Below are 14,725 nucleotides of genomic sequence, written 5' to 3'. Positions count from 1 at the left end.
CGTTTTTGAAATGTCTCTCTCTCATCCCCACCATTTCTTTTGTCACTTGTCCCTACATAAATTAAAAGGCAAAGAATTAGATCATCAAATAACTCACTCACACCCACCTTCAACTTCACACACCTCGGCCAATATGAATCAAGTTTGCACTGGCTATACTCTTTTCATCACTTTTATTTACTGTAAAATACATATTTTTTTTACTTGGGAAAAGGTTGTAACATTATAAAATATACAACTTTTTATTATCCCTGGACTTTTGATGAAACAAGCACTAATAAAACCAGTAATTGTTATCTGTAAAGAGTAACTACAAGTAGTGGCATTCACGTCTCCAATGCTATTTCATTGCTCTCGTCAGCAAATTTAAACTACAACTTTATCTCGACCTGGCTAGTCCTCTGCCTGTTTCCCTCCACCCTCCGTGTTCACCGGCCGCCTCTCCACTCTCCTCCCCTTTCTTCTGGCTCCTCCTCCCCCTGTTGAGTCATTGGCTTGAAACTTTTAAAAGCTCTGTGCTCCAAGTTAGAAAAAAGCTTTTACGAGGTATCAGCACTTTTCTTTCATTAGGGGGAAGGAGGGAAGAAAGTACCAAAGAGCAGCAGACTTTTAAACTTTAAATAGCCAGGTCTGAGAGCCTGAGCCTGCGTTTTCATTGTATTTCATCCTGTAAGGAGCTGAATCACTTGGCGAGCCTACTTCACTTCTTTTAAGAGAAAGAGTAAGTTAAAAAAAAAAAAAAAAGAAATACTTTACCTATCTGTTTCTTTTATTACAAGTAAAACTTTTCTAAAGTTTTTGAATGTGTTCAGTGTAGCTTTGATAGGATGCTGTAAATGGACTGATGAAAGTGTTCCTGCAGTTTTCAGGTTAAAAGTGAACGTTTGATATTTACGTTTTTGACTTAAAATGTTTCTACGAAAAATGCAACAACAGGTAAAATAAGATTCAGACCTTTCTGATTGGAATACAGCATTAGTTTACTGGGTATTTGGTTCTTCATTTTAGAGTATACTTTTACTTTTTTTGTAATCAGTAATCGTCTAGGCGCTTTGTAACTTGTTGGGGGAAGGGAGCTCAGGGGCCTGGGATGCGGATTTGACTGACAACATCACCAAAATCAAAGTGCAAATTTGCTTAGCGTGCTTGCTATAGAATTCTACGCTTTGTGCTTTTTCATATGGAAATCTTGATTGATGTTCCACAGCCTTGCAAAGCTGACTTCTTAAGTGCTTTGTTAAGCCCTTAGGGTTACTTGACTTCCACGTGGTCCCTTCCTAAAATTTTCCCCTGTAAACAAAAAAGTAGAAAAATCAGAGTTGTAATATTGAAGTTTTTAAAGCAACAGTAAATAGTTAGTTCGTGTAAGCAACCACTATGGAAAAATCTGAGACCCTCAGGAGAGCCACCTTTTACTCGACCACGTTGACAATTCAGGAGATGAAATCCCTTGAATTGGGTGATGGTTACTTACAAAGTATAAGAGGGGGAGAGCAGACGTTTACAAGAGTGTATGCCAGGGTGCATTTCCAAAACCGTCGCCTAAGACAGGAGCTGCTGGAAAGAATATGAAACGAAATTTCTTAAACGGTGCCTTGGAGGAAACTAACCTACCCCACGCCCTTCCTCCTGTCCGAACCTGTAATAGACTTCAGAGCTCTGGGGCAACTTTTTTGAGTTGGTGCTGCCACTAAGCAAAGATGACGCTGATTTGTCATGAAAAACGGTTGAATTTCTTAATTGCTCTTATGGGTAACACACATTCTGTTAGCCAGAAATGCATTTTCGTGCCCGGGAAGGAGTCTGTCTAACTCCACAGACTAAAGTAATGAGTTTAAATTCCTGGTGCGACCCTGCAGTTTGAAGGAGTTGCACCAGAGAACGCTGAAAAGCAAATAAAAATGAAAGCGTTGCGGAGGCGGGGGACCCGACGGGGGCCGGCGCGGGGCGCCTCCTGCCATCTTAGCCTCCGCCCCGCTCGCCCCCGGCTCCTGCGCCGCCCGAGCCGCCGGGCTTTGGAGAGGTTTGGCGAGGTCCCTCAAATCCTTCCAAGTGCAACCGAGCGCAGGTCCGAGTTCCGCCGCTGAAGAGGAAGGGGAGGGGGAGAGGGGCGGGGGGGGATAGACTGCATGCCCAATGGAGAAGAGGAGCAAATGATTAATTGAATTAAACGTGTCGATCTAATTTCCCTTCCCTTGCCTTCTCTCTCATCCCCATCCACAGTGTCCTCCTTTTTCGTAAACTTGTTGAATCCTACCGTATGAGCATTGGTAAGGGAACCTGAATACCGCGGGGCTTACCTAACCGGCACCAGTAACTCTCCTGGAAGTTCTTGAAACTTCCCAAGAATGGGGGCGGAGGGGAGGGCGGGGGAAGCCCGGGAATGAGGCTAATGACGTGGCCTAAGGCAAGTGAGTACAGGATTCCGAAACTCAGTCAGTTCCGAGCAGGGGGTCTCCCACACTGCCCTCAGCCGTCCAGCTGTTTACAGGACATCTCTGATAAAGCTTATCAGAAGCGCTCCCTGAACATCCTCATCCTCACCCTAAGGGTGCCCGTGTTTCTCTCTACAAGAGCAAGTGGGGGGTGAGAGCTATAAACTGCGGGGAAAATAGACATGGCTTTATTTGGAGGGGGGTTTAATTTCTCTTGCTTGCCTAACCAAGTTAGTAATGAGAAGATGCTTAATCTCACCCTTGGAAAATTGAGCCCGCTTGAACTCAGTCAAAAGTGCCCCGTGGCATATGAGATGTTTTTTAAGAAGCCTAATTTTTAGCTTGGTACAAAGATTGCTGAAAATAAATCCTGTAGTAATGCAGAGAAGATCTCATTAAACTGACTCCATTCCCAAGAATAAAATAAACCAGTTAGATAGAAATCACCTCTGGGGAAGAGTAATTCATTTTTCTAGGTAGGCCCAATTGACTGAAAGCTATACAAAGGGCAGGAAGTACGTTCTGTCTTGGCGATGTGTTGAATTCTGTACTGCTGGAAAGTGTTCCCCCGATGTGTGATGCTTTGTACTTCCCTAAATCAGGCTAGAGTTGTCGCCTGTCCTTTGCCTGGAAAATGCAGTGGTGGTGCTTTGCTCCTACTTTCTTTGCTGTTTAAATTGTTCCACAGTTTTCTAATACCTTTTATAGTTTATCACACAGCTCCCCCATCCGCTCAGTTCCTCACCCTTTGCAAAGGGATTCCTACATTAGCTACATTACCGACCCTCCCCGGGGAACATGGTTCCCAAGATTCTCTGTTAGCAAGCATCTACAAGGGTGTGTTTTCAGATATCCAGAATTGTTTTGTTTCTTAGATGTTTCCAATTCCTGTGATGGAAAACTCCCGATACAGTGCATTCCTTCGTTTCTTTTATAATATCCAGAGGTGTAACTTGGTATGAGCCTCAGAGCCTTTCTATCTGTTACCCGAGGGAAAGGAATGATAGGCAAGTCAGCAGTGATTAATACCGAGTACTCCGCCTTTCCTGTTCTGACTTCCCTTCAAGATTCTCTCCTTGTTTGAAGAGTGTGGAAGTTTACTCACACACACACCAGTCCAGCTCTGGAGAGAAAAGTAGCTATCTAGTGTTTATCATTCATGTTGATATTCAATATAGATGACAAGTTAAAAAAATCCCCAGAGTTTCTCCTCCATGGGAGGTTAATTTATTTATTTAATTTGAATTCTTCGGATAGCTACCTAAATTCTCCACATTGCCTGTCTAATTTCACCTTTTGGTTATGTATGTATGTACTGTCTTTTGCCAAAATTAAAACACAAACCGTGGTGAGCTTTATACATGGTTTAGCCTTAAAATTTTCCATAATCTTCACATCCAAATTTCCCTAGCTTTCTAAATAATTTCTAGAAAATACATGTTTTATGGAATGCTTAAAATTCACAGTAATATAGAAAAATGGAGGTTTGTTTGTTTTTTTGTTTTTTTTTTAGCAATTTCTGTAAGCCAGATACATTCTGTAGGATATGGCTTTTTTTATGATTTGAGGCAGATGCCTCCAAATAGAAACACAAAGGCAGACACTCTTTATGGTCATTTCTCCCTATCAATTGATAAAAGGTAAATTCTTCCTTCTTATAAATCTGCATGGGATTGCTAAAATAGCAATTGTGCTCATTACAAGAGCATCTTGAAAACTAATGTTGATTACCATTAGGAAAAATGTCAATCATTTCTTAGTTGCTGTTTTGCTACAGAAAAGATTCCAAAATTAGAAAATAAATGAGTTGTATCTATATCTAAAGATTTTTTTAAAGAGTAATAGCTAAACTTTATTGAGCTCTTACTAAGAGCTTCATAGGCATGGGTTATCTCATTCAATGCTCATTGAAGAAAATAGAATGTTCTTAATCAATACATTTGTGAGATCCATAATGGTGTTTTTATATGGTGGCAAAAGAACCAGGCTCTTCAGTCAAAATAGTCAATTTGGAGGTGGGGGGGACACAAAGAACTGACAGAAATAACATTTTTAAAGTCTATCAGATCACAATTGAAGAACATGGCTTTTAGCCTGCAACTTTTGACTTAAGAGTTTTTCCTCCAGCACCCCAAAAGCGACAGTGAGAAACTTCTGTTAGTGGGGGGGTTGAATGATAGCTATTGAACTCGGGGAGAGATTGTCTCTTATTGGTAAACAGCATCCTCTCTTTGGATGGAATGTCTTGCCCCTACCCCCATCTCCTCTCATTGTTCCGTGGAGGCTGATTTAGGTTGACTGTGTGATGAAGAGGGATGAGAGCCAAGGAAAGAAAGGCTTATTAGTGCCCCCCCCCCAAAAAAACTTTATGTAGTTCAATGCCACACATCAAATGCTTGCAGAAATGTAACGGTATCATTCTGTACAAAGGAATCGAAGGATAGTGAGGGAGACATGAGGTAGATTTTTAAATAGAATAGATGTTTATATGGAAGAAGTTTGATACACCACAGAGTTAGGCTAACTGTCATGGTATAAGGAAGCAAAGGTTGTGTATTATCTGATGAACTGGGAAATATTTTCCATGGTCCCTGATTCAAATCACTTAACTGCCTGCATAGACTCAGACTATATTGTCATATTAACCAGGGTTAATATCAGCTGCTACTCACACCCTTCAGAGCCTTTCCTGAGATTTGTCATTGTTGAAATAAACATAAATTTAAACAGCCTGTTTCTTCTTGTGTTCTCAGTGATGGTTATATCCTATGGTACAATCAGTGTTAGAAAAACATGGAATTGGGAAACAACCACAAGATTTTGTTGTTGTTTTTAAATCTTAACCTGTAACAACGCAATAGTGAAACTGAAAAAACAAACATCTGTGATACCTGGTGCAGTTCTGCAAGAATCCCAAATCACTTTTATTAATTCGGTCGTATTGCCTGTGCAGGAATCATTTGAAGCATGTTGTTTCAACTGACAGTTCTCTGTTTCAGCAATTGTCACTTGAAAATTTAATAGTCCATATAGTATGAGATGCTGACAATACTACTTTTTTTACTGTGGAAGTCCCCCTTTTCAGTTACTAATTTGAAACTTTAGAAGTCTGGGATGCATAACTATAGTTAAGAGAATCCCAAGGAGATGGTTAAAAAAAACAAACAAAACTGGTGAAACCTGGTGCCTTTTTTTTTGTACAGGCCCTGTTTAATTCATTCAGTAGATATTTATTCAGCATCTCTTACTCTTTAAAGCACTGGGAATACAGGAGCAGACAAACTCCCTCATGGAGTTCACATTCTAATTGAGGAAAGCAGGTAGGAATAAATCCTTGTCACGGAAGGAGACAAGCAATAAACAGGTAAATATACATCAAGTAGAGCTAAGGGCCATTAAAAGACAAAAAGAAGGGGCTGGCCCTGTGGTGTAGTGGTTAAGTTCACATGCTCTGCTTGAGCAGCCTGGGTTCACTGGTTCAAACCCCAGGTGTGGGCGGATGCACCACTCGTCAAGCCATGCTGTGGTGGCATCCCACATACAAAACAGAGGAAGGTGGGCACAGATGTTAGCTCAGGGCCAATCTTCCTCACCAAAAGAAAAAAAAAACAGGACAAGGGGAATAGGAAGGAACAGGGCTGGAGTACAGCTGATGAGGTGAGACCAGCGCAGAGACCTAAAGAAGTGAGGTAGTGAGCCAGGTGGATGGGGCTGAGCTGATCAAGGCAGATCAGTTTTTTTTTTCAGCGTTGGCTGTTTGAGGAGAATGGCTTGGCAAGCAGGGTGACTAGGGTAGTGATGTGAAATCTGAAGAGAGGTGATGATGGCTGAGATCAGGCCAGGAGCAGGGGTGGTGGTAAGACTCAGTCATAGTCTGTTTTTTGGGGGAAGACAATGTCTATAGTATTTGCTGACAGATTGCATGTGGGTTATGTTAATTATGTGTGGGTATGAATATTACCAAAGAACATCTGACTGTTGTAACTGTAGAGGAATGGTCACAACTGAGCCTACTCAAAGACGTTTACTGCAAGGGACAGGGGTTTTTATAAAAGTTAAAAACATTAGGATTTACATTTTAGTTTTGCAGCTTAAAATTTTTTGGTTTTAGTATATTAGAAACACACACACACATGGCGTTTCCTTTTCCCTCAAAAAAATCCATTAAATGATTTTATCAAGAACTTCCATAGACATTTCCTTACACATTTTGAGACTTGATGATTTTATTCTTTCAAATATTAATGACCTTCATCTTCCCTTAAGTATTTACTTTCAACCATAAAAAGGTGATAGATATCAAGTCTCGCTTTAGTTTTCAACAGTCCCATCTATTTTATTTTAAACCCCCACTCTCAACTCATAGTTATCTCTTCTTGGGAAAATCTTTAAAATTGAAAGTAAAATATTTTCTAATTCTCCTAATAATTATTAGGACCTTAATGACATGGAGCGACTTGACGGCAGCTTTCGCACGGTGATTGTTTTCGAGGCTCTTGCAAAAGGGACGGTCGAAAGTAGTTTAAAATTGAAGCTTTATTTTCATTTTGAATAAAAAGTTTGAGTCCTTGGGCTCCTGGAGGGCAGCAGATGGAAGTGCAGAGAGTGACAAGGAATGGTGCAGTGACGGGTGAGCTCAGTTCCCAGACACCCAGAGAGCCCTGCTCCTCGTGCTAGCCCTCCGCCCTTGGCCAGTTTAGACACTCTGTCCCTTTCTGCTCTCCTGACAGTTCACAACTCCTAAATATTTTGAACAAGAGAGCATCAAAAATGTGAAGAAGCTATTTTTTGCCTCCTGGCCTGAAACCTTACTTCAGAATCACCTAGGGCATTTGTTTAAAAAAAAGAAAAAAACAAACAAAAAATTGATTTCCCAGGTCCCACCCCCCAAAAATCAGATTCATTCAGACTGGTGAATGCCAGGAATGTGTTTTTAACAAGTTCTGCCCAGTGATTGTGGTGCAGTTCAGGAACCACGGCAGAGGATCCAGATAATCCTGGGGCAGGTTTCATTTGGTGGCCTGTGGCTTTTGGCCTCTACTCCAGAAGGCCATGAAGAACAATGGAAAATGTGATCTAATATGATACATAGAAGGCACAAGAAGGATGGTCCAGCTGCTGTCAAGCAATTGCTCCTAACAAGAACTTTGCACAACTCCTTAACCTAGACCTTAGTCTACATATAAGGTTCTAATTTGGAAACCTAGAGATGAAGGCATGAATATACATGATATACATTCATGTACCAAATAAGAAATATATCTGTCTCCTACTGGTGAATATGAATGCGGTATATAGTCTGTAAATCAATGACAGGAATTTGGTAAACATATAATTATTCTCTTTCCTTATAAAAGGACATTAATTTTTCAACTAAGACTTGGAAAAATGAAAATATTAGCGGAGGCAGGGGACAACTAGTTGATAGGACTTTTGATTCACAACAAAGTGCACAACTACCAAAAAGATAACTGTTTTTTTTTTTTGCCTCTTCTTGAGAATCACAAGCATTATAAGCCATCACAGTGAACATTATCTGATGGTCTCTGATAGTGGTAATGACAGGTATCTGCATATTATAGGACACTAGGTGTCCAGTTGGATAATTCTTACTCAGGTGAAAGAGTATAACTCATTAATACAAATGACAACTGCGTGGATGCTTAAAGAAAAGATAACTTCACAATTAAGTTGCTGATGTATTAATAAAGAATTACTACCTAGAGAACTGCTATGTCATACTATGTCACTATGGGATGTTTTCCATAGAAGGTAAAGAAACTGAGTAATTAATTGGCACAAGCATCTACACAATCATATTTTGCTTTGAACAATGATGAAACACTGACCAAGATGACAACTTCTCCATGTGCCCGGTCGTATTTCTAAACATGTTAAGTTTGTCATGAGCTCAATCATTGCATGAATTGATGAGATGTGTGCAAAGAGTTTACCATTTTATACTTGATTGTTTTCATTGTTTTTTTACTCTCCGCAATTGGAGTATCTGAGCAAAAGCAGATGACACTGGCAAAATATTGTAATTCTCTACAAACAGAATTAGGGCCAATTTACTCATCATCACATAGAAACTGTCCATTGATTTAGCTCCAAAAATTCTGTAATGTTTGTTTGACCCACCTGAACTGTACTTCTTCACTTCCAATGTAGTATTTTTTGCTAAATTGTAGGTTTTTTCTTTTACATTCTCTCACCATCAGACTGTCCATCAAAGCTAAATTACTCCCTCTCACTTCAAGCCATCCCTTGGCTGTTTAACTCTCTTTGTCAACCCTACAAGCCTTTGTTCTTGTTTGACTGTTCTTTTCATACAGCAGTTTTACTGTCTAATGTGTCACTTCAGAATCTAAAATGGCCCTTCCCAAAAATAGAAGGGAAGCTCCCTTTTTTATGACCACTGGAAGAGCATTATTTCTGTGACCTGCCCGCCCACCTCCACTCTTCCCCAGCATTTTTTGGCACCAGTCTCTAGGCTGTCATTGAAGATACGCATCAACTGCTAATTTAGATAGCTGGTAGTTGAGTTTTATGGATCAGCCATCTCTTCTTTGTTCCATCCAGGAAATCCCAGGCCAGGTTTCCATTTCGTTTTTTCTGGCCTCTATAGACAGGAGACGCAGGCATTAGATAGAAATGAAATGTTGCGTGTTGGAGAAGAGGGCTCCCCTGGATTTCATTTACTTTCTACAAGGAGAAAGCTCATGGTCCAATGCCAGATGAGAAACTTCTTTGTCTTCAGATAATGAACATATTTCTAAGAAGCCTATATAATCCTACTTTTAGTTACACTATTTAAAATTCATTACTAAGCTCCTGGAAAGTCTTTGCTTTGCTTGTTTTTAATTATTAGATAATCTTTGACTGCTTCATGCTTTTCTAAATCCTCCAATTCCTACTCTCTGCTGAAAATTAGGCTATGTACTCTATGCTTGCCACATGTAATGTTATTTATTTCTTTCCAGCTTTCAGCCCTTACAAAGATTGTATATATCAAAGCATGAAAACATTTCTAGCTTTAACCCAGCTTTGTTATAATTTTAAAACCAGTGTGGTGCATTGGAAAGCCTTGGCCTTGGGATCATAAGTCTTCTTCTGGCTCTACTGATAGCTGAATATTTCATACACCCTTAAGACCTCAATTTTCATCAGTTAAATGGACCATTAGCAATTAGAAGTATAAATTGAACTAGATAAATAATGTTTGGGATCTCTGCCATCTCTACAGACTTGAGTCTTTTTCTCATCCCCAATAATGGGGAAGTCCTAGGCTTAAGATATCTAGGTATTGGTAGGAAGTTAAATTGAATATATAGGCTGAGGGCCCAAAGCCCAGTAACAGACCTTGAAAGTATAGCAATCAAAAGATGAAAACCAATAATTTTTGCTAGAGATAAACTTTAAGGTGGTCTTTTTTATTTTTCAGGCTATAATTGATACTGACAAATTGAACTTTTGCTTGAAATGTGATGGACATTGAGTCTTTGTTTTTGAAAATAGGTTCCTACATATAATGACACATTGGGTCAATGGTGTATTTCAGTACAACGTATTTTTTCCCCTAGGCAGAAGAGAGATTTCTGAACCACCTAAGTCACTGTTTATGAAAAAAGAGAAGTATAAATGACCATTATATAGGGTATGCACAAATTACACTTGAAGTACCAAGGAGAAACATTTCAGAGTACAATGAGCAATAAAGTGCCATAGTACAGGATTGAAGTTTGGAAAAAGGTTGTATGCATGTGGATGTGTAAGTGTGTTCATGGGTGTCCTTCTCTCGATTCTTAGATACCTATGCTTTTTGAATAACACACATCAGCATTTTTCTTAGGCCTACATCCAGACACAGGCCTACCAGGCAAGAACTGTCCTCATTTATCAGACGGATAAAATAAGCAGAGGCACTTAGCACAGACAGCTTCTCAAGTCACATGGCCAGGCAGTGGGTGAGCAAGTAATACATCTTCGCGGGTTAGGATTGCAATTTACTCGGCACACAGGCTCTGTTGCTTCTAAGACTTAACTGTATCTCAAGAAAATTTGTTTGCACTTGGCTTTTTTTGGAAGAGTGCTAGAAAGATATGAGACCTTTTACAATATTTTGACTGTCATCTGAAAGTAACTATAAAACTAATCATTCACAGTCCATGATCATTGAGTTGTTTTTTTCTTTCTTTTCAGGGGGCACCCAGGCAACATGGGTGATTGGAGTGCCTTAGGCAAACTCCTTGACAAAGTTCAAGCCTATTCCACAGCTGGAGGGAAGGTATGGCTGTCTGTCCTTTTCATTTTCCGAATCCTGGTGCTGGGGACAGCGGTTGAGTCAGCCTGGGGTGACGAGCAGTCTGCTTTTCGTTGTAACACTCAGCAACCTGGTTGTGAAAACGTCTGCTATGACAAGTCCTTCCCAATCTCTCACATGCGCTTCTGGGTCCTGCAGATCATATTTGTGTCTGTCCCCACCCTCTTGTACCTGGCTCATGTGTTCTACGTGATGCGAAAGGAAGAGAAACTGAACAAGAAAGAGGAGGAACTCAAGGTTGCCCAAACTGATGGTGTCAATGTGGAGATGCACTTGAAGCAGATTGAAATCAAGAAGTTCAAGTACGGTATTGAAGAGCACGGCAAGGTGAAAATACGAGGGGGCTTGCTGCGAACCTACGTCATCAGTATCCTCTTCAAGTCTATCTTCGAGGTGGCCTTCCTGCTGATCCAGTGGTACATCTATGGATTCAGCTTGAATGCCGTCTACACTTGCAAAAGAGATCCCTGCCCGCATCAGGTGGACTGCTTCCTCTCGCGTCCCACGGAGAAAACCATCTTCATCATCTTCATGCTGGTGGTGTCCTTGGTGTCTCTTGCCTTGAACATCATCGAACTCTTCTATGTCTTCTTCAAGGGTGTTAAGGATCGGGTGAAGGGAAAGAGTGATCCTTACCACACTACCGCTGGCCCCCTGAGCCCCTCCAAAGAATGTGGATCTCCAAAATATGCTTATTTCAATGGCTGCTCTTCACCAACAGCTCCCCTCTCGCCCATGTCTCCTCCCGGGTACAAGCTGGTTACCGGAGACAGAAACAATTCTTCCTGCCGCAATTACAACAAACAAGCAAGTGAGCAAAACTGGGCTAATTACAGTGCAGAACAAAATCGAATGGGGCAGGCAGGAAGCACCATCTCCAACTCCCACGCACAGCCTTTTGATTTCCCTGATGACAACCAGAATTGTAAAAAACTGGATGCTGGGCATGAACTTCAACCACTAGCCATTGTGGACCAGCAGCCTTGCAGCAGAGCCAGCAGTCGTGCCAGCAGCCGACCTCGGCATGACGACCTGGAGATCTAGCTCCAGGCTTGAGAGCATCAAGATTCCACTCAATTGTGGAGAAGAAAAAAGGTGCTGTAGAAAGTGCACCTTAGGTGTTCATTCTGTTCCAGTGGAGGTGGTACTCAATAGCCTTCGGTCATGAGGCTTAGAAAACACAAAGACATTAGAATACCTGGGTTCATTGAGGGTGTTTGGGATAGGTGGGTGGAGAGGGAGGGGATAAGGGAGGTACATGTTGGTATTTAATGTAGTTGATTCAGAGAACTTAAGTTCTAAATAAAAATTGCATTAGATGATACATAGGTAAGGGCTTTTTCTCCCCCACACACCCCTAAGAATAGCTCTGTGTATGTGAAAGAGCGGGTGATATTTTTGCCTAAATACTTTTTTGTTTTACCAAGAAACAAATAACTTTGGCCAGGAAAAAGTACTTCCTGAGCATCTTATTTCTTTTTATCAAGAAAAAGACCGAGGATTGTCTTTATGTCCCTGCTAAAACATTCCATTGTTAAAATTTGCACTTTGAAGGTAAGCTGTCTCGGCCTGACCCTCCAGGTGTCAATGGATTTGTGCTACTATATTTTTTATTTTTGGTATCAGTTAAAAGTTCAGACAAGGCCCACAGAAAAAGACTTTCCATGCATTTGCAAATCTCAACCAATGATACGTACATCTTTTTTACATCCACTTGCATCCTATTATTACCATCACTTTTTCATCATTCCTCAACTACTATTCACATTCATTTAGTGGTTTCTGTAAACATTTTTAAAACAATTGGGATGTCACTTAACATTTTTTGAGTTAGAGTCAGGGGAGCAAGCCATGCTCAGTATTTAACAATCACTTGTACGTGTATGTGTGGAAGAGTGTGTTTTATTTTGTCATGTGTTGGTACAAGCAGATGCAGTATAAACTCACAAACACAGATTTGAAAATAATGCACACATGGTGTTGAAATTTGAACCTTTCTCATGGATTTTATGGTGTGGGCCAATATGGTGTTTACATTATATAATTCCTGCTGTGCAAGTAAGGCACACTTTTTTTTTTTTCTCTAAAATATTTTTTCCCCATGTATCCTATTATGGATACTGGTTTTGTTAATTATGATTTTTTTTTCTTTTTTTCTCTTTTTTAGAGTATAGCAGTAATGCTATTGCTGAAATGAATGATTTTCTTTTTCAGAAATGTAATCATTGATGCTTGAATGATAGAATTTTAGTACTGTAAACAGGCTTTAGTAATTAATGTGAGAGACTTAGAAGAAATGCTTAGAGTGGACTATTAAGTGTGCCTAAATGAATTTTGCGATAACTGGTATTCTTGGTTTTGTCCTCCTGAATACACGTTAATTCAGAACTTGTATTCTTCTATGAGTTGGACAGTCTTTTAGAGTGACCAACAACTTTGATGTTTGCACTAAGATTTTATTTGGAATACAAGAAAGGTTGAAAGAGGTTTCAGTAGTACACACATGTAACTAATTTATTTGAAATATATCCTAAAGAAATCTACCAGTTCTTCAAATGCCTTTTAAAAACTCATCACAGATCATTAGTGAAAATGCAGAATATCATACTTTTCTTCTTGCATGTCAGCTGCATAAACAGTTTTGTACAATGAGAAATACTAATTTGTTTGACATTCCATGTTAAACTACTGTCATGTTCCGCTTCATTGCATGTAATGTAGACCTAGTCCATCAGATCATGTGCTCTGGAGAGTGTTCTTCATTCAATAAAGTTTTAATTTAGTATAAAGACAGCCTCTATATCCTGTGTGATTTTTAAAACTTTTTTTGCATCTATTCATGATTATCAAAGACTTTTCCATGGGTTATAAGGATTTGGGCAAATAAGATTCACAAGACTTAGGAATCTCTAAAAGGATGAGGTAATCATTAGCTAGGCTCAGTGCAACATTGATTGTTAACATTTTTGGATATTTATTCAACTGAGAAGAAGCTAAGGTATACAAATGTTGAATTTGGAATATGAGATTAATGAGATATGTGATCGAGTTAAAATAAGGTAATACTGAGTAATTTAGTAGATCTATACATGACAGAAGTAAGCATAAAAAGAGAAGCATGCTGAAATTTTAAAGTTTTCCAGCTTTGTGGAGACAAAAGAATAAGAACAGCACTGGTTTGAGTAAGGTTATACTCTGTGACAAAAGAATGAAATAGATCTAATATTCCGTTATTCCAAGACATCATGAAAATACAGACAATAAAATTTTTAAAATTCTTAACACCCAAAGAAAATTGAACCATTCAGTGAGAGTAGAACAATTCTGGGCAACTGATAATATTGCTGTAATTTTAAGTATAAAATGTATTAACACTTTCAAGTCATTTCAAGAAATGTTTTTTTTGTTGTTTTTTTTGTTTTTGTCTTTTTGTTGAGGAAGATTAGCCCTGGGCTAATATCTGTTGCCAATCTTCCTCTTTTTGCTGAGGAAGATTGGCTGTAAGCTAACATCTGTGCCCACCTTCCTCTATTTTTTATGTGGGATGCCACCACAGCATGGCTTGATGAGTGGTGCGTCGGTCTGTGCCTGGGATTCAAACCTTCAAGCTCCAGGCCACCGAAGCAGAGCACCCAAACTTAACCACTCTGCCACTGGGCCGTCCCTCAAGAAAGTTTTTTAGCTTACTCAAATTGTTTGCATAAATATTTACTATCACAAAGTAAACTAGTACATTATTGGAGCATAAAAATATTACTAATTTAGAAATAATCTAGTCTAGTTCAGTTGTGCTTTTTTTTTTTTTTTTTGATGAACAAAGGTTGGGAGATTTGCCTAAAGTCAAAAGATTATCTAATAACCAGTTTCCCAGTCAATATGATTGCTAGTGTCAACATTTCAAGTATTATCATTTGGCTGGCTGAGAATCCAATGGGAGAGGCAAGTTTTCACTATGCATGTATGTGTT

General features: G+C 39.6%; 1 protein-coding gene across 1 annotated transcript; it reads left to right on the top strand.

The window, feature by feature from the left end:
• The first annotated feature begins 519 nt into the window (after positions 1–519).
• On the top strand, positions 520–13,551 carry GJA1 (gap junction protein alpha 1). Its single transcript, XM_058566373.1, has 2 exons — positions 520–721; positions 10,638–13,551. Exon 2 carries the CDS (start codon positions 10,654–10,656, stop codon positions 11,800–11,802), a length of 1,149 nt encoding a protein of 382 aa, XP_058422356.1. The 5' UTR covers positions 520–721; positions 10,638–10,653; the 3' UTR covers positions 11,803–13,551.
• Positions 13,552–14,725: the final 1,174 nt, after the last annotated feature.

Source organism: Diceros bicornis, chromosome 23 (genome assembly GCF_020826845.1).
Source record: "Diceros bicornis minor isolate mBicDic1 chromosome 23, mDicBic1.mat.cur, whole genome shotgun sequence".
Classification (NCBI taxonomy): Eukaryota; Metazoa; Chordata; class Mammalia; order Perissodactyla; family Rhinocerotidae; genus Diceros; species Diceros bicornis.
This window is presented reverse-complemented; position numbering and strand designations above follow the sequence as displayed.

Coding starts and splice junctions, on each gene's coding strand:
- GJA1 (XM_058566373.1), top strand. CDS start 10,654: ATGGGTGATTGGAGTGCCTTAGGCAAACTCCTTGACAAAGTTCAAGCC.